The sequence below is a fragment of the Semicossyphus pulcher genome, unplaced genomic scaffold (assembly GCF_022749685.1).
Source record: "Semicossyphus pulcher isolate SPU_LCO1_2020_fin unplaced genomic scaffold, fSemPul1.0.p SCAF_9, whole genome shotgun sequence".
NCBI lineage: Eukaryota > Metazoa > Chordata > Actinopteri > Labriformes > Labridae > Semicossyphus > Semicossyphus pulcher.
The window spans coordinates 16,816,547-16,835,956 of NW_027211770.1; the positions used below are offsets into that span (position 1 = coordinate 16,816,547).

At 43.8% G+C, this 19,410-nt stretch overlaps 1 protein-coding gene across 2 annotated transcripts in view; it reads right to left on the reverse strand.

Moving 5' to 3' along the window:
- The window catches only part of fhod3b (formin homology 2 domain containing 3b), an 87,315-nt gene that overhangs the window by 23,760 nt on the left and 44,145 nt on the right, over positions 1-19,410 (reverse strand). For both annotated transcript variants that reach the window (XM_069655791.1, XM_069655790.1), the window contains exons 4-5: positions 12,884-12,951; positions 10,946-11,051 (exon numbers count right to left, since the gene is read on the reverse strand). In XM_069655791.1, the coding sequence (XP_069511892.1) occupies positions 10,946-11,051; positions 12,884-12,951 (174 nt within the window). The remainder of the gene's footprint in view (positions 1-10,945; positions 11,052-12,883; positions 12,952-19,410) is intronic.

The window sequence follows — 19,410 nt, forward strand, 5'->3', positions numbered from 1 at the left end:
TGACAGATCAGACGATGCTGATGTTCCCAAAAGGCAGCCGCAAAATTAAACAGCTTTTAGACCTCTCTGACATGTTATCATAAGACATTACTTAAAGATATCAGCGACAGCTTATAGGTGGCTTTACTTTAACAAGAAGCCAAGTTAAAAAAGATGTGAATGGATGTCTCTATCACGTGTGGATTCAGAAATGATAGGATATATTTACACACTCTAATACACCTTTCCAACCTAAATTTAGCGTGTTGACGCAGGTTTTTCAGACCGGGGAGAACCACTTATAGATGCCGATTGTCTCTGTTCCCATTGCCAGTGGAGTATACTCATGTCGGCCTCTTTTCTGCTGCGTCACCATCTACGTCACAAACACGCCTGAAACAAGGTTAGTAAACAGTGAAGCTGTTACGGTGGTTATGTCTTTAATGTATCTATTACTCATTCAGTCTGTTTATTAAACTCGGCGCCGACAAATTTGGAACGATGTTCGAGCACTGCTCGGGCGGAGACGGGCGGAATTTGTCGCTGAGATGACAAGGAGTTGCAGAAGTTAGCATAGCATCACACCGGAAAGGGGGCGGAGATTAGCGTGTCGACAGGGGTTTTGTGTTTCCATCACTGCTGATCAGAGCCAAGGCGATAATTACCCGGGTCTACTGCAGAGTCATTTGACCCGGGTCTGATTGCCGATTGTAGCCTTTCCCATTAAGCAAAAAAGCTGTGTGTTAGCAGGTTTTTTTCACCAGTGGGAAAGAACATTAGTCACCTCTCTCCTCTGATAACCTCAACAAACTTCTACCCTCAACTTGCCCGGTTTTATCCAGGTGTTAGCGGGTGTTAGCGGGTTTTTTGACCAGTGGAAAAGTAGCTTAAGGAAGCTCCAGCGTTATGCCGCCTTTGTGTTTTTACAGAGCGGTGTTCCGGTGCTGCGGAAACAAAACCTGCACGATGTGGAAACACATGCAGTTCACGCACCCCGCTGTTCCACCTTGCCGGCTCCGCCATTTATTCTGAAGCTGTTACGCCTTAAACTGGCAGTGTAAAAGAGACTATTACCTCTTCTTTTTCAGAAGAATTCGGAATTTTTCAGCTGCCATTTATGCACAATTCAACTTTGAGTAGCAGAAACCGCTTGGACCCCAGTTACCCTCGTAACAGTTACAAGTTAAAACGATACTGTAACTGTGTTTAAAAATAAATAAAATTACCTTGAATTATGGGAAAGTGCAACCGTCAGAGTCTGGTCAGAAACCGTTAAAAGGAAACATCTAATAAGTCTCAAAGCAATCACGTTTGTGAGCTTCAAATGGAACCGATTTCCACACACTCGTGATTAAATTAGTCGTGAAACTGCTCCAGAAAATGGAAACCTGCGTGTTGCACTTAAGGCTTTGAAAGTCTGATCGAATCATCACAGAGTGGTGCACTTTTCCCAACTTTGTTGTACCTTTGTGAATAACTGAGACTGAAGGTCCAGAACCTGGGATTTGTTTTGCAACTCCACAACAGACAGTCATCAATAACTCTGGAAGTGAGTTAATAGGAAGAGCATGTGAGTGCTGAGTCCGTCACTGATCTTGGGCCAAAAATGTGGGCCTCCGATCGAGTAATCATGAGCAGCTCTTCGGTACCTCACACAAAGTACAACAATAACACTGCTCAGTCCCTTTGCATGTATGTCACGTAATGAGAAGCTGGCAGACAATGAGCTTCCCTCAAAGCACAGTGATTAGAATTTAAATGTGAGCCATTATGGGGAAGGAAGAAACTAAAAAAGAAAGTTGGAAGTGTTCAATGAGCGGCCTGGCGTCGGTGCAGCACTCTCACACTCCATTTCTTTTTATGCTTAAGTAACGTTTTTGCTTCAACATTTTACTGAAACTTGACTGCTATCTGCCGGACGCTGTTCCCGTGTCCGAACCAGAACTATGAGAAGTAAAAACGTAAGGTCTGGTGGAAGTGTTTCCTCAGGGCCTCTCCCTCTCTCATAAACCGCAGCAATTATCTTCCACAGCCCCAGGAATGTGCAGGAAGGGCTGCTCCCTGACCGCTGCCGAGGTGAGAAGCACTCTGAGGTCTGGGTGGCAGCGCCAACACGAGCCAGCAGACATTAAAAAGAAAATTATCTATGAAGATGCAAGACATTGACTCAACAGCTTCCCTCTCTACAAAACTGTTGGCTCCCCCTCCTCTCACCACTCTGCCCCCTTTGGTTTCATTTACATCTTGGAATTTATCAAAACTGGGTCAGCCAAACTGTCTGTCAGCGAGCAACATTTATTTTACCAGGACTTTGGGATAGTGGCCAAATCTGCATCCCAGGCAGTGCAACTTAGAGCCTCTTATCTTATTATGGTCTGCATTAGCCGGGCTGCACTCAGGTCTGAAGTGTGCCTCCCTGCACCCACGTGAGCTGCAGTTTTACTGCACTGTCAGGAAAAGCCTTTATTATGTAGATGTTTGCTCTAGTCTGTCACTTTAATTACAGTAAATTATTTGAGTTTCAACAGGGTGTAAGCGTCCACACTGCATTCTGGGAACTCAAAACTATTTCTTATGCCCACTTTACTGGTGTTCAGTATTGATAGTGAGTCATCACAGAACTATTTCAGAACTTTCATTCTTTAGTTTTTCTGACCAGCTTGAGACATACATGACCGTAGCTAAGTGCCAAGTTTAACCCAGGCTATGACAAAGTATAGATGAACATCCATCCATTTTCACGGGGAGTCCACGGGGGCGCTGGAGCCAATCCCAGCTGTCACTGGGAAAGAGGCGGGGTAAACTTTGGACTGATTGCCAGTCAATCACAGGGCTGACACATAGAGACAGACAACCTTTCATGCACACACTCATGGGCAATTTGAGAGTCACCACTGAACCTAACGAGCATGTCTTTGGACTGTGGGAGGAATCATGGAGAGTACATGGAAAGGACCCACACATGCATGGGGAGAACATGCAAACTCCACACAGAACTGGATGAGTTTAAGTCAATTAAATGATGAAATAAGAGCTCTTTGAAGGAGCCCAATCTTATGACTTTGTGTTCCTTTCTAAGAACACTGTTCCTGCGAATCGTTCTTTATTCTTGTATTTTTGTATCTGACTGGTCACTGGCTGGTTGGCACTGTAAACGTAAACCAAAAGGAAATTAGTTTAGTTTTCTTTAAGTGACTTATGGCAGTTATCAAACCAGCTTAGAGGTGCATTCCTGCCAACTACTGGCCAGAGGTGGAATAAGGGGAGTGGATTTCATGACAGTGAAATTTGGCCTCCATAATAAAAAAAAAGGCTCTCAAATAATGGGTTTCCTTTGTTCCTTACACATTATACATTTTTACTCCTTTAAGCTCTTTGGTCTAATATTCAGCTTGTCACCACCACAGTGTTGGTGGATATACAGTGGATTCATCAGAGGATCACGAGAGCCATGAGAGTGAACGAAAGATTGCCGGCCTAAAATGGAAACAATAATCTAGAAGACTTACTTACATAATTAGAAATACCAATTAATGCAGCTTTAAAAATACTGTCGGTTTTGATGAATTTGCAGAATTTAGTGTATTTTCAAAAAGCCATGAAGAGCAGCCGGGTTTTCTTGATACCGACACTTATCATTACTGCAGTCTGTTTACCATTAAAAGACAAGTTTCTTACTCAGCTACATTAAACAGCTCCTACCGTATGAACTGGATGGGACTTGTTCCTGGGTAACTTTCCATTTGTAATTCAGCTAATCACCCTGACCATTAGAGCCAGACAAAGTGCCTCTGCCAGACCAATTCACCGAGCCGGCTGCCAGACTGACATCGAGCCCCATACAGTAAAACAACAGGGGGGATGCATCCATTTTCAGGCCTGAGATACATGTCTGCCAGTGTTTGACACAGTTTCGTATGGGCTTAAGCCCAAACAAACTCCCTGAAGACAAACAAACAAAGCTAATGGAAGAATACCATGAGGTAAGGCAGGGGGGCCTCAGAAGCTCTGAATGAGGCGCTGCAGACCTGATGATACTGCAGTGCTGAGCAGGGCACAGCGAGCCGAGGAGACTACGACACTGTGAGGAAAATAAAAAGAGTAGAACATTCTTATTCTTTTCAATTTGCTCTGATTTTCAAAATAAAGTATAAAGCTGATAGATTAGAAGTGCATGAACATCTCGGGAAAGCCCAACAGATGATCTTTTCCCATCCCATCCAAGCGGGGAAGACTTTGGAGAAAAACTCCTGCATGACATCCACCCACTTGTAAAGCGAACTGAAAGATGAGCTGCGGTAAATTCTTACTGCTCTTGAGAGAGTAGTGGTGCGATTCGCTCTGGTTCTGGCCAGCCATATGCTGAAGTCAGTCCCACAGAAGAGCCAGCTCACAGGAATCAGCCGTAAAAACCCACTCGAACGCTCAGGATCTCAGGCCATCAGCCTGCCTGCTGCATTACTGCGAAGGATTTATTTCTTCTCCAAATCATAGTTTATGTATCTGAGACGGCAAGGTCAGCATGACAAAATAAGAGCCTGAGAAATGAACCAAATCAAACATTCTTGTAATATAATTGCCTTGTATACTGAAGTCTGTTACAGGCTGCAGCGTGAGGTTGTAATTCTTCTGCCAGCGGGTTTGCAAAGGCTGAAACCTTCTACAGATGAAGGGAGGAGAAAAAAAGGGGAAGCAGAATATAGGTCAGCCAGGTGGGGTTGAATTGGGTTCAGATGCAAGCGGCCTGCTTGTGTGAGGGGGAACTGAAGGGGTCTGCAGGGTCTGACACAGGGTGGGACGTATCCGACTCTAAGCTCAAACATAAACATGACAACAGTCGTGTTTTCAATCAGTCAAACGTTGATTGGTCATTTTTTTTAAACTTTAAACTATAACTGTTAGCCTGAAGGTAAAGACTGTTAAATGACAGGTGTTGTGACCATATAAAACAGCTCATGGTGTATACAGCAGTATATGTTCTAGTGCAGCACTGAGTGTGTCAGTCACTTTGAAAGCTGTGGATTTAATTTAATAGAGAGGCCAAGCTGCAGGCAAAGACAGAACGCTGCCAGCAGTGTAAAGAGAGTTGAGCTGAAACCATGTGTAGCACTCATTTCCTAAATTTCCTCCAACCAAATGAAGTCATTTATGTCGTCCTGAAAAAAGTGTCTCAGACCTCAAATTGCACATGAAAATATTATTGGCTTCTGCAAATATAACTGGCTTTAACGAGGACAAAACCTCGCGAGCAGTGGATGTCATTTTTGGGATTTTTTGGTGGGATGTTGGTTTCTGGTTCAGGAGTTAACTAGCACTTTTAGAATTAAGTCAACAAAACAAAAACAAACCATTCCTCCCTGAGATCATAACCTGCTCGTGTAAACAGAAGAGTGAATGAATCCTTCTGAATGCACAGGAGAGGTGTCATAGATGTGTTTGTCAGATTGAAATCTTTGTGGCAGCAGGAGCAGAATCGGGCTCCGAGACATGCAGGACATCGTGAGGAAAACATGCATGTGTTCCCATGGGATCTCATTACAAAGCAGAAGTTCACGTTTCTATCGGTACGACGGGGCATTCCTGGAGATCTCCTTCGCGCTTGTCCACATGTGTGTCAGCAGTTCCTGTATTTTCCCTCTCAGATTTCCTTCATCCTGGAGGATTTACCAGAACATTTGCTCAACTTCCCCTACGTATCATTCCTGCATGATTACACAAACAGGGCAATGTTCACTCCTACAATAAGCAGCACATGCGTCGAAACATTCGCACACAGCCTCTCGAGCCAGCGCAGACAGAATGGAAATGTTTACACAGACGATGGGCAGTAGTAAAGGTTTCCCCCTCACTCCAGAGCTGACGACCTATAACACAGCCAGACAACACAATACACACTGTTTCCAACAAGAGCTTCCAACTGCGCTGTTAACCCAACTATGTCTGGGTTTTCACTTAATGCTCGGCAAAACAGCCAAAGCAGCCAGAGGAGAATTCGGTTACGCTCTGTAAAACACTTAAAGATGCTGGGTCAGAATATTACACACAAACAATGATCCTGATTCTAACTTTAGGGAAAGAAAGTGTCAGTCTGGTATGAGACAGAATGGAAAAAGTAGTGACATTAGCTGCATGACATCACTACAGAGCCAGACTTATCTAATTGTGTTTTTTTCTTTTACAGAGATGGATTAAAATGTGTTTTGTGAAAAGACTCTTGAATCCCGCACAGAGCGCTGCTCAGTGTCACAGGACGTTCTGCCCGGCTGATCGTCCACATAAAATGTAACGCCACTACAATTTCAACAAAAGGGTCTTGTGTTTCAGGTGCACTTGTGAAAAAACACTAAAGTTACTGCTGTGTGACACTAAAAGCTGCACTGAGCGCTGTATTGGGACCAGTGTTCCCGCTCCCAGACAGTTTAAAAGGCAATGAAACACTTGACTCGAGCACATCTCCCTTTCCCATCGAGGCCCTCGGAGCAGCAGCCCCCCTGCCGGATACCAGGAAGTCAAGGTGCTTTAAGTTATGGCATTATAACTGCCCGTGGCATTAAAACCAGAAGATCTCAAGAAGGTAGCAGGAGAGAGAGAGAGAGACAGAGAGAGATGCACGGATAGAAAGAGAGAGGAAGAAAGGAGGAGATAAAAGCATAGCATGAAATATGGGCATCACTCATTTGATACAGTACTTCTCGTTCGTTCGCAGCCAAGCTAGCTATAAATTCACACATACAAGTTATAGCATGTTAGCCTGTGTATATACAATCAAAAACAGCATGTGGTGAGGAACGGCATTCTGGGAATGGAGGTAATTTATGTCATGTTTAAAAAAAAAGGTTTTCAAAAAATTTCAACTCTCCAAAGACGTAAAAAAAGGCTGTTTCTGTAAATTCCTATACATTAAAACGTTAAGCCTCACTTTCAATCTGATTCCACCAAGGCTTAGAGATGGCAAGTGTTTAGTAAACAACACTGCAGAGTCACAAGTGGCACGGCCTTTAAGGAGTGCAAACAGAGAAAGTGTTGCTAAAAACATAGCTTATGTCGAGGAATGTCAACAGAGAGCGTTTCAAAGCGGGGAGTAATTACTTCAAGTCGACTGTAATTGGTTCGTCTTTAATCTGCCCTCTCTCCGCTGCTGCCATTCTACAGTCACCAATTAAACACAGTCGTTACTTTTGTTACAGCTGTTTCTGTAAATACTACACGAGGAACGATGATCCAGGAAAAAACCTTGTCATTTGTTCCTCCACCTCGTCTCCATGTTTTGCTCATGATAATAAGCACCGCCGGGATCTGTCTCTAACCACAGTGAAGAAGTTTGAGCTCAGGGCAGAAACTTCTTTGACCTTTTGCACGAGCTGCTTTCACTTCAGGCTGCTGAGGCACTGTGGATTCAACATTCAGTCATGTGTTCCTGCAACAACTCTGAATATTATTTATTTATGTTCCTCTTTGAATAAGTAAAACAAAGTCTTATAATGACGCATGGAGCAAAAGTATACAGGGAGCGGACCAATAACAGAAACAAGCACCTACAATGTTTTGCATTGTGTGCATCTGCTTTTCTGTTTGCTCATTCACCTCCTGCTCTACGTTGTTAATGTTCAATATGAAAAGGATAGAAGACCTCTTGTGGGGCTGTATGTATTCACCAGGCAGCTTCAAAAATAACCGAACCAGTCTCCAAGCATTACGTTCTGCTTTTACATCTTCTAGTAGCAGCATTTTGTCTATTAGCTGGATGTGCTACTGTAACTCTGCTAGCAGCCCTGTGAGGCTGTGCTGAAGCACAGTCGTGCTCTAAACTGAATGTTTATATCAGTGTGCTAAGATGCTCGCAATTAAATCGCTAGCATGTTGATATTTAGCCTGTAAGTTTACTGTGTTCAGCATCTTAGTTCAGAGTGGTAGCATGCCAACATTGGCTGATGAGCCCTATGCCTAAAATGCAGCTGCAAATGTCCTCAGTTTGTTAGCTTATAAACCAGAGTATTGTGACCTTATGAAAGGGTAGAAGATCAAAGTTTTCACAAATCATTGTCAACCATCTAGAATGAATGTCTGTCATAGCACTCCATACAATAGTTGTTGATGGATTTCAATGAGAAACTAATGTGCTAAATCTATGACGACACCAGTTACTTATTTGATTTGCTGCAAATCATTTGAGTAGATGTTCAGAAAATTCAATGAATCAGTGAAAAGTTTGGCCGGATGGTGGCCAGAGAGAAAACATCACATGATCACCAACAGTTGGATTCATCCTCTGGCGACCATGAATGTACATGCAAAACTTTTATGGAAGTTCATGTAACAGTTGTTGAGATATTTCAGTCTTGACCACAGTGGTTGACCAACAGACCAACAGTAGTTGCCATTCACAGAGACTTATGAAGCCAGTTTTCTTTACTTGATGAGAACATATTTTGAATCATCCTTGTAGATCAGCATCTTGTAATACAGATTAATGGCAATAAATTCATTGTGAACGTTAAATAATATCTTAAAACCTTGTGAGACATCTGCAGTTTGAAAAATAAACATTCCCAACTACAAAAACATACAGTATGAAACCTTCACTCGCTTTTCACCTCATCAACCAAAGGTTTATGACTGAAGAACTATTTTAGAAGGACTACTTTGAAGACAACCTCTGTGATCATCTAAGTCATGAAACTAACAAGAAAAAAAATGCTTATTTCAAACTACAGAATGAAGCCCTCATGATCCCATCACTACCTTTGTGGCTCCTGTGTGTTCGCAGCACCTCACCAGGGCTGAGTTTAAAGCTTACACGAGTACCAGATGGCACAGGCACCTCTGAAAAAGTGACCTCACAGCCTTTCTCACTGATGGGGTGATAAAGGCATACAAGCTTTCCCCCTGGGCCAACGGCGCATGCCTCCGAGGAGCTAAGCTCAGGCCTGGAAGCCCTCCGAGCCAGGTGTGAGGGGCCCAGAGTGGGGGCCTGACCCCAGCCAGGCGGACCCAGAAAATCCACACATCACTGAGGGAGCACTAACTGGCCACAGACACCTCCAGGGCTTTGAGAAGACGGGATGAAAAAAAAAGAGGAAAACAAAAAAAAGTGAGATGGTGTAGATTGCTGGGAGAGCTTCACAATGACGGCTATGTTCCAGAGAGCTCGGGCTGGGAACCTGTTTCTGTCTGCCTGCAGACTGGTGAGCACGTGTGCCGTTTTCATCTCCAAAAGATTGATTTTTATTCATGAAAGAGGGCAAGATTGTTTTGTCGGGAGGCTTTTAATGCACACCAGACAGATGGGTTCAAGGCCGCATTCCTACTTTTTTTCCTTTACTGGCCCCAACTTGAAAGACATTACAGCAAAAAAACCCACATTAGAAGTGATCAATGTTTGATACTGAAGCAATTACCGCTGTAGGATCGCTCTCTCTGTCCCGCTCCCTTTATCTCTCTGCACGTGTGAACATTTCAGGCTTCAAATTTACTCCCCTCCTGGGAATCCTTCTGACATCGCTCCTCTTGGAAGTCATCAACAGTAAAGCAGCCCGGATCTGTGTACAGTTCTGACATGTGCATCTGCGCTCCAGCACATGCTCGACTTGCGCTCTCCCAACACATGGCTCACGAGGGAGGGTGACCTGCTACACTGCACATTTCCTCAGCTGGTCGGGAGAAATTAGGTCAGGAGTTGAAACAGGTTAAAAGGGCTTTTGGGAGGGTGGTAGTACAGTTTAGTTTCTCGTGGTGATGTAGGGATACATGAGGGGAAACTGCATGGACGAGGGTATGAGTTAGAACCTGAAAGAAGAAAGAACCTCCAGATGTTTTATCAGAAATCTCTGGGAGGTGAAAGGAAAGCACAAAAAGAGAGGGATGAAAGTTATAAGAACAATGACACTTAACAACTCTTACATGTGGTCAACTTTCAAGCTTCTAAAAGCCTCTCGTTCCCATCATCTTCCTTGTTTTGGACACTTCCCCCGTGTGATTTATCAGCCTGAGTCAGAGACCAGGCGAAGTTCAGATGAAGCATTAAACATTAAAGAGCAGCGCCTACAGAGGCAGTCCAGGCGGGGGTCATGTTCATGTTTATAACTTGCCCAGGGGGGGGCTAACATCAGTGCTTTGTCAGAGACATCCGCTCTTTGGTTTTTTTTCAATAACAGAAAAGGTCAACAGCGAGAAGGCTGGAAAACGAAGGGGAAGCAGTTAGGAGACGTTAATTGAATAAACATGAGGGGGGTTAACGTCTGATGGAATGGTGCTCCCAAATTATGAGGGTCAAAAACACTGTGACGGCTTAATGAAGAAATAACAAGAGAGGTTTCTGGATGATGAAATCTCAAAAAAAGTTTGTTCCAACCTAATGTCCACATCGATATAATGTACTATAAGTAAAGCAAAGATAAATTAATAATGGCTCAGGTTAATTATCAGAAGTGCAACATTTCATGGAAACGTGAGGATAAATAACAAAAAAGAGAAGGGGGGGAAATTAGTTTTATGATCTGCAATATCCTGCCAGAACTTTTATTGGCCACTTAAGCATGTGTGACCTGCCCCCTCACAGCAGGCTGTTAAATGGTAGTGACCTTCAAGTTTGTGCAATGAACCCCGTGGTCCTGTAGTATCCCTGAACACGCTTCCCCGGCTCCTCCCGGACCTTAACGCAAACAGCGTGACCTTTCACCTCCTCGACATGGGACGGATAAATCAACAAGCTGCTCCACTTGGCCTAATTTCCACATTATCTGCGGCACACATTTCAGTTTGTTTATATGCTTGAAGCATGCGAGTGTGAGAAGGTCATCAAGCAGAATCATCAATTTACAGGGTGTATGTAAACACATGTGGTCCTGGAAAGGTTTATGGAAAGAAAAGTGTTACAGGATTGATTAATAACATCCTCGATTAGGACGCGTTGTAAATTGAGGTGCAAGAAAGGAGAGAGGACTGTGCTGCTCTGCGGCTGACGTACCCCTGAGGATGTAATTCTGGTAGTTCTGGTCGGCTTCGGCTCCCACTTTTATCAAACACGTGAGTCCTTCTGCCACCACAAACTCGTGCACCAGGTCCTTGTCGTCCTGGAGGGAGGTCAAGGAGAAAGAGGAAAATCCATCAGAGACAGAACCAGACTGTATTTATTTAATCTTTGGTTAAAAAATGATAAATATTAATCGGATGAATTTAGTCTGGCTCCACTACATGACTGTCCTCAGAGTTACATAAATCTTTTAGAGCGTGAACGCTGGCTGCAAATCATAGAGGAAGAGTGAGAGCATGCAAAGATATGATGATCTGGAACGTGTTGTTTTATAGCTCACATAACCATTAGCTATGACTTTTTAATGTGATGAAGAAATAAATAAATAAGAGAGCATGTGTGTAGGGCTGTCACGGTACTGAATTTTTCTAACCGCGGTGAAACACTAACGCCCCCTTGCGGTTTGGCGGTTAACCGCCGTCTCAGCCCGCTGCCGGAGTTTTGTTAATTTAACTACAGCCCGTCCCGCAGACGGTAAAACATCATCGACATGAGTGAACACAGCATGAGCCGTGGAGTTTATTAACCACTTTGAAGTTTGTTTCCTCAATTGTTGAAATTAAATCTGTGCTGACGGGCTAGTTGTTGTCGTAGCAGCTAAACTAGCATGTCGCGAGACTGCACACATGCTTGTCGGCGCTGATTGGATGCGCAGACGGTTTAAACAGCGGCGCTCTGACAGCAAGGTTTCTTTAGCTGATTACTGTGATTTTTAAAACGAGTTAGTTGTTCATAATGTATCGTTCTGGATGCAAAGATGAGGTGCATCCCTGGGACGCATGGATAGTGAGTTTAATGCGTCCCTTTAGATTACCTAGCAACATCACTGGGTGTGTGACAGTAAAAAATAGAGGTGATGACGGTCACTGGGTCCACCTCGTGGTTGGCGTCACATAGCCGGTTAACCCCAACAGCCCTACTTATGCACATTGGACAAAAAGCTTTCATGCTAAAGCAGCAAATTTAAAGCAACAAGACAAAACTTTCAGATGCTTTAACTTGAGCTTGCTGACCTTTTTATTTTATTATCAAGGAGTCAAAAGAACAATGAGTCATCACAGAAAGAAGTCGAAAGAACAGATTCTTTGTGTGATACAGTTTTGCCAGAGAACAGGAGCATTTCTCAGTTCAGCCTCCTTAAAGTCCTCAGCTGTATTAATGCATCTATCATCTGTGTTCTTTTACATACAGTGATAGGAATATGCAATCTGTCTGCAGTGTGTTTACATAGCTTCCTGTTGCTTAGCTCCTTGATGACAAAACCACCTGCCTCTCTGACACCTGTCGATGACTCTATCATATAAGACTCACACATGTACACTGCACTACTGAGGTGTAGAGAAACAAAGCTGGTATCAGGACATTTTATTATACAACCCAAATTATAAATATTCTATCCAACTGAAGCCTGCAAATGTACTTATAGTATAAAAACAAAGTGTACTCTGATCTATTCTGGGCCTGCATCACTGTCTGTTCCTCTCTTTTCCATCTCACTGTCGGTTAACCCTCCCCCTCTATGGCCGACTGCCTGCCAGGCCAGCCCAGCCCAGTGTGTGAAGTGTGACCAGACCTGAGCGCTCCACAGCTGCCACGAAGGCAGACTCTCAGCAGCGCAACTCTGCCTCAAGAAAACAATGCTGTGTCCAAGTTGTGAGTGTGCATGTGGGCAGGGGTGTACGTCTGCAGGCTGCATGGAGTTCTTGCATGTTCATGTGTGTACATGCACGGGCACATCCGCAGCACACGGGCATTGCTGAGGATATTTTGCATGCTTACAAAAGTTGCATTTTTTGGAAACTGGTTTTGAGATCATGGAAAACAACTAAAATGCAGTGGAATTCTCTGGATCTGGATTAAAAGAGAGATTACCTGAAAAATCTGCTTGAGGGAAAAGAGCGCTCTTCGTAACTCCCGTCCGGTTGAGTTGTACAGTTTTTCTGTGCAGACAGAAAAGGAGAAAAGATCAGCTGACAGTAATGTTGACATCATGTAGACATATAAAAAGTGAATAAAACAAATGGACATGACAGACAGAGTCGTTGCACAGTGCTTATCTCGCAGTATTTTAGTGTATCCCTTGTAACACACATGATGTTTTCATGATGTACTGCAAGTATCTCATTTGAAATCACTTCCTTGTGTCTTCATCACACACACACACACACACACACACACACACACACACACACACACACACACACACACACACACACACACATCACTGACAGCAATTATTCCAAGTAGCTAAATGTGAAAAATATCCTGCAAGAGCAACAGTGAGAGCTACAGAGCAGTGGGAGCAACCCAGAGCACATCTGCAGAGCGTTAGTAAACAGTGGTTGTTTCCTGCTGACAAAGCCATATCTGTACTTTAATAATAGCATAATAGAGAGTCAGGGCAGAAACCTGAGCCAACAGCCACCACAGCTCTAAGAAACAATATAGACCCATTAATCAGATGCTGAATCACCACAGAGAACTAAAGGAGATATGACGGATGACAGATGCTCGTGATGGAGGCGAACATTTCCTACAACTGCTCCGACCATCCTTCACCCTGCGTGCGGTCTGCCAGGGAGTGGCAGCATTGAGCACAATCCCTGTAGTTCACTCATCACTGCTGGGTGAACTCTCTCTGACTCAGCAAAAGCTGCTGCAGATACAGCAACACAGCAGAGTCCAATTTAGTCCAGTGCAGCACAGTCTGGTACTCTCACTTTCTGCTTCTCCCTCAGAGCATTTCTTATTCATATTCACAGACTGCTTTTTATTGTGTTGCAAAGAGGCTTTTCTTTGACACTGACAGATACCATCTTTCTTAAAGGCGTGATGATCTGTTCAGTCAGCAAAGATGTGGTATGTACACAAACATGCATGTGCAGAGTCAGTTTGTTTCCCTGCCTTACTCTCAAAGACACACACAGCTTACATAAAGCACTTTGCAATGTGGCTATTTGCTGCACCGCTGCAGCTGCTGCACTTACAGGAGGATGATTAATCACTGTTGGTGCATGACTGACTTTTAGTTAGCACTTTGGGGAAGCAGTAAGCAGACACAACATATGCCACCTTACATTGCTTGTACACACAAAAACACATCCGTACATACAAGGGGAGGGCGGTATGCCATTTTCAATACTGTCATCGGTGTCACATTCTGCAACGACATGGATTTTGCATACCTCCACTACTGGGATAAAGACACATGTTTTGGTTTCATACACACACGTTTGGTTTTATTGCATGCACGATTTACTTCCCTCAACAATGATGACCTATCCACAGCAGTGTTTCCCACACCTAGACTAAACCTAGGCCGGCCGCCCCGGCATATTAACGGCTACCCAGGTATGTTTGGTGACAAAATCTATCGCCTCGTTTTTGTTTGTTTCAACACATAACGATTTAACATCGAGCCTCCTTCATGCTGCTACGGAATCGCGGGTTCAAAATGTCAAAATGTGAGTTTAATATTGTCGACTTCGTAAAAAAGAAACAGCTCATGATGCCAACAGAGCCGGCACAGGGAAAGGGAAACAAGAGAGGCCTCTGTGTGCAGTTACAGCAGGTGTGTGAAAAATAACTAAACAAAAGAAGTTTTGCAAACAAACACTTAGATATGGTGGAGAGTGAAGCACAATTCTAATGGTGACATACAGTATAACCTTCTTTAAAGCTCCTGGGAGGTTTTTTTGCTGCTTATGAAACAGACTGAAATTAATTGCGGTTACTTTGTATGACCTACAAAAACAAACGGACCATCAGCGACAAGATTGATTATTTCAATAGTTGTTTTTATTGCTTGAAATTGCTGGCGGGGGGGTAGATGTCAGACGAAGCGATTAACTGCACGCTGCCTTTGTTTACATTTTCCAGGGCAAATATTCAAAATGAGTGATACATTCGACCACTAAAGCATGTACAGGACAAAATCTGAAGAGATAAGAGGTGCGGCTTTGTCCACAGGGGGCGCCAAAATCAACACAAACCAGAAGTTTCGCATAGGCTAATGCATTGTCCTTTATTATATTTGCAAGGTCATATCACCGACCCCTAGAACATACGCACACAAATAAGAGATCTCCTTGTCTTCTCAAACAGATGCCATCAGTTCACTAAAGTGTGGGAAACACAAACTGATGAGTGCACAAGTTCAAAAAGGGACAGACACAGAAGGAAAAAAGGGTGTGTGTGTGTGTGTGTGTGTGTGTGTGTGTGTGTTGCCAGTTCTGTGGGCAAACACAGGCTACTTGTAGACACTGGACCAGACCGTCTGATGTTTTTGGGTTTCTTTCCAGTGACACACAACCTTTTAACAAGTCAAATAAAACTTCAGAGCCCGTATACAGAGGACAACTGAGACAACTATCATGCAACATCGTGAAATCCAATTTGTGAAAGGCACAAAACAATGTTGTGAAGATGATGTCAACATGGTAGACTTCAAACAACCCGATTAAAATCTCGCAATAATGTTTCAACATATCTTTATGATGTAAAATAACTCGTGTTATCGGGGATGCATCTGTAATGCACACAGCTTGGTACTGGGCCATATGTGGTTAAAATGCTCCCATTTAATGAGGTTGCACACTGAAATCAAACACCTCACACTCCGGTTCCAGCAGAGCTCCTTATCTCCCAGAGATGTCTTTGTTCTAATTTACGACACCGATGGTATTTGGTGTGAGAGGAGCGGGGCTGTAAGTGTTTGTGCATTCAGCGCCGTACATGGCTCACAAGCGTGATGACTAGATGATGAGTGCTGGTCTTTTACGGAAAAGTCCGAGCCGGTTAGTGGCAACAACATCCACAAGGGATAAATCTCCAGTCCAGAGGTATTAGAAGAGGAAGCTGAGTGATTCTGGTGATTTGTGTCTTTATAAATAACAGGAAGGAACTGTGACCAGGACCTATTTTGTTTGGTTCAGACCCCCCGGCTGTGGAACTCCCAGGCTGAGCAACGCAGGGTTGCCAGGTCAGAATCAAAAGTGACACATTTTTGCAGTTTTAAGGCTTAAAAATGTAAAAAAAAAATTGTTTTTACATAAACACAACTGATATAAGGGCCCAGGTGTGGTTGAATCTACGTAGATTCTAAGCTTTTGAACTGCTGCACCCTCCCCCTGCAGGTCAAGGCTGGGGCACATGCTCTGCCCCGTACCTCCGGAGGATGACTCAGAGTTCAGATTAGGGATCTCCAAACAGACAAGCGCTCTGATCACCGGAGCGGAGAGACGGGGAGGGAGATGCTCCAGGTTACTCATCACACCTTCACCCTACAATCCAAGCTTGATTTGTGATCCTACTTAAACCCAAGCTTTGACTCAGTGTGTGCTCTTTTTCATCTCAAAGTCTTAACTGCACTTCCTCACGGACTCTGAGAGTTAATCAGTCGACTGATAGATTACACACAGGACTGCTGAACGACCGGCGATGATTCTGTCCAGATCCCTGCACAGCACTGTGGCGGTGATGCATCAGCAGCAATGCTGCCACTGGGTTTGGATAGATCCCTGGAGTATATTTCCTGTGTGTGTGTGTGTGCATCAGTACCAGCAGGGCAGAGAAACTCTTGCATGAAGAATGCCACTGCCATCCGCATAAAGGCTTCTGCGCCTCCACCATAACAACAACACTGTCAGAAATTGTTTCCTTCCCAACGCCAAATGAAGCCAATCAGTTCCTGTCCCCGTCCGCAGTCCACACACCGGTGCACCTCCGAGAGGCCCGACTCTAATGAGAAATAGCTCAGTGGAGATTAGTTCCATACCATTTGGCACAAATATGCACCCAAAAGTTTGGGCCCTTAGCGTTGCTCTGTTTAGGGAAAGAAGATCTTAGGCGCTCAATTATTCAGAGGAAATATTTGTGAGCCACATTTCTCATTGAAGCGCTACAACCACCTGAAACGTCCAAAGCTAAATAGCTCACTAATTTTGTCATGGACTTGATGTTAGTCAAGGGAAATCTTCGGGCTAGGAGAATAGAGAAGGATATGATGGATAACAGAGTTTGGACAGGCATCTTTCAGTTCTGATCCATATTAATAACACATGACACAATAACAAATTACAGCAGCCAAGTAGTTTTCCATAGCCGGGCCTTAGATTATTAAACCTTATAACATCAGTAAGATTTAATACTCCAGAGACATCCAGTCATGTTGTAAATGACTCTTTACACCACACAAGACACCCTTCAAATTAAAACAATGCACGAGTGCAGCTGAGGACATCATGCAGCCTGTGTTTTTCCTGCCATCTTGACTCTCCCCTGAGGCTTTCACTGACAACGACCTGACAGTGAAATGACTCATCAGAGTGAAAGTGCTTTTTTTTTTTTTAATGCCTCATTTTGATGTACCAGGGAACAGCTGCTTTTTCCTCTTAAATTGCTACATGCAGTCACGTTTTCTCAGCTGGAATAGCTACAGGGATGTAATGGTCTCGTAATTATAACAATCATAAAAGTAGTAGCGGAATTTCTGTAATCATCAGGAATGTGCTCGACTACCAGAGTGAAGGAAAAACCTGCTGTGGGGCCCGATGCACCCAGACAGGGCAGGACTGCATGGATGTTAAATCTGACACTTGCTGCTATTGACACCTTCTGATTATTTGAGTCAGTTCCAGCACATGCCAGTAATTCTGCTTAAGACCAGCCCCCCTAATTTTAAGTGATCAAAACCAGTGTCCCAATAAAGCTGTTCACCTGACCTCATTTTTCCATTCGCAATCACGTCTAACATGCTCACTTACTCATCCGTTGGCATGCCTTTATTTCCAGAAAGTGCCATAAAATAAAAAGGATGACTGCCTCTGCTCATGCTTCACGCAGCAGGCGGAACACATAAAACACATCCAAGGCAGAGCCAGGAAAACCCACAAAGACCCCACTGGGCAGGACGACCCCGCACACTCAGCTGTAAATTAAACAGGAGCGGAGCCGTCAGGCAAGAAGCTGCAGAGGAGGATCCCTGGCACCCTGTAGGTGATTGTATATAAAATCAGCAGCTGTCATGTGGGATGCAGCGGTGATGATGCTGGGGAGATGACAGAACAGCATGCAAGGAAAATCTAGAAAAAACATGAAAATTGACACCTTCTTAAACATCTATGGTGTATGTGGTCTAAAGTGCATGGCACAGGTGCATTTAGGGTGCATATTACTCCCTTTTGCACATTGCACTGAGGGCACGAAGGGGTTGTGTGTTTCTATCATTTATAAAGAGAATGCTGTATGAGGAACTTGCATATTAGAAGTTTGTAATAAAGCATGTCTGAACATGTACTTTCAACATTCTTTGATGACAGTGTTAGGAACATGCTAATAAACCACGCTAATTTATTTCGATTTGATTTCCTCCGCTGATGTTGTACCTGCAGGAAAGCATAGTAGCCCCTTATACACTGCCAGTTAAAGGCGGAATTATTACACCTCTGTTATGTTCCGTCTTCTGTGTAAAATGCACAGAGGTGGAGTAGTGGGGCGAAGTCTTTGGAGGTAGCAGCAGAGGTGAAACAGCGTCAGTGTAAACAGCGGAGCCGGCAGGGCTGAACAGCAGCGTGTGTGTGTTTTTGAAGCACGCACTGTTTGTTTACACCTCGCACACGTTTTGCTTCCGTAATGCCGGACAAATTTAAAAGCACACACTGGGGCAGCTTTACGCCGGCATTACTTGGTCCAATGTAAAATGGCAAAGACTGCATGATGACGGCGCTTTGTTACGGCGCTGAGGCGTAAGTGTAAAAAAGACTAGTGTGTAAAATCTCACAGCAGCAGCGAGGGGGTGTGCCTGCAACTGGCTCGGCTATATTCTCTTATACATGGTAATGGACACTGGACAATTAGTATAAAGTTTTATGGGACTGCTTGTAAATGGCAATGGACAATAATAAACACAATGTGGGTCTGGGAATGGAAATGTCAACTGAGGTGGTTTGAAACTAGATATGACAGTTGTGCTGCACTATGACCACTTGGTGCACACTGGTGTTAGGTAGCGCTCTCATTGTTTGTGTTGTTTTTGAAGGACAAGTTTTCTCTGATTCTGTCACTACTGCAAGCATGGCCACAGCTAAGCATGCAGGAGAATGGGAAGTGGGGATGAATGACTCTCCACCCTGGAAAAAAAGTAAGTAGCAGAAGCATGGGCAAAGAAGAGGACAGTGGTGTGTAAAGCATTTTCAGCTTAGAATCAGTAGAATTCAGTGGACCCTTCTGGTCCACTGAATTCCTGTTGCAGTGAATAGACTTTAAGGAAAATGTGTCAATGCAGCATTGCAAACTCTGGAGCTGCTGTGATCAGTAGTTATCCTTCTGGCAGATCATAAAAAATAAAGTATATGGAAAAGATTGAAAAGCATCAGATAACATGGTGAACATGAATCAAA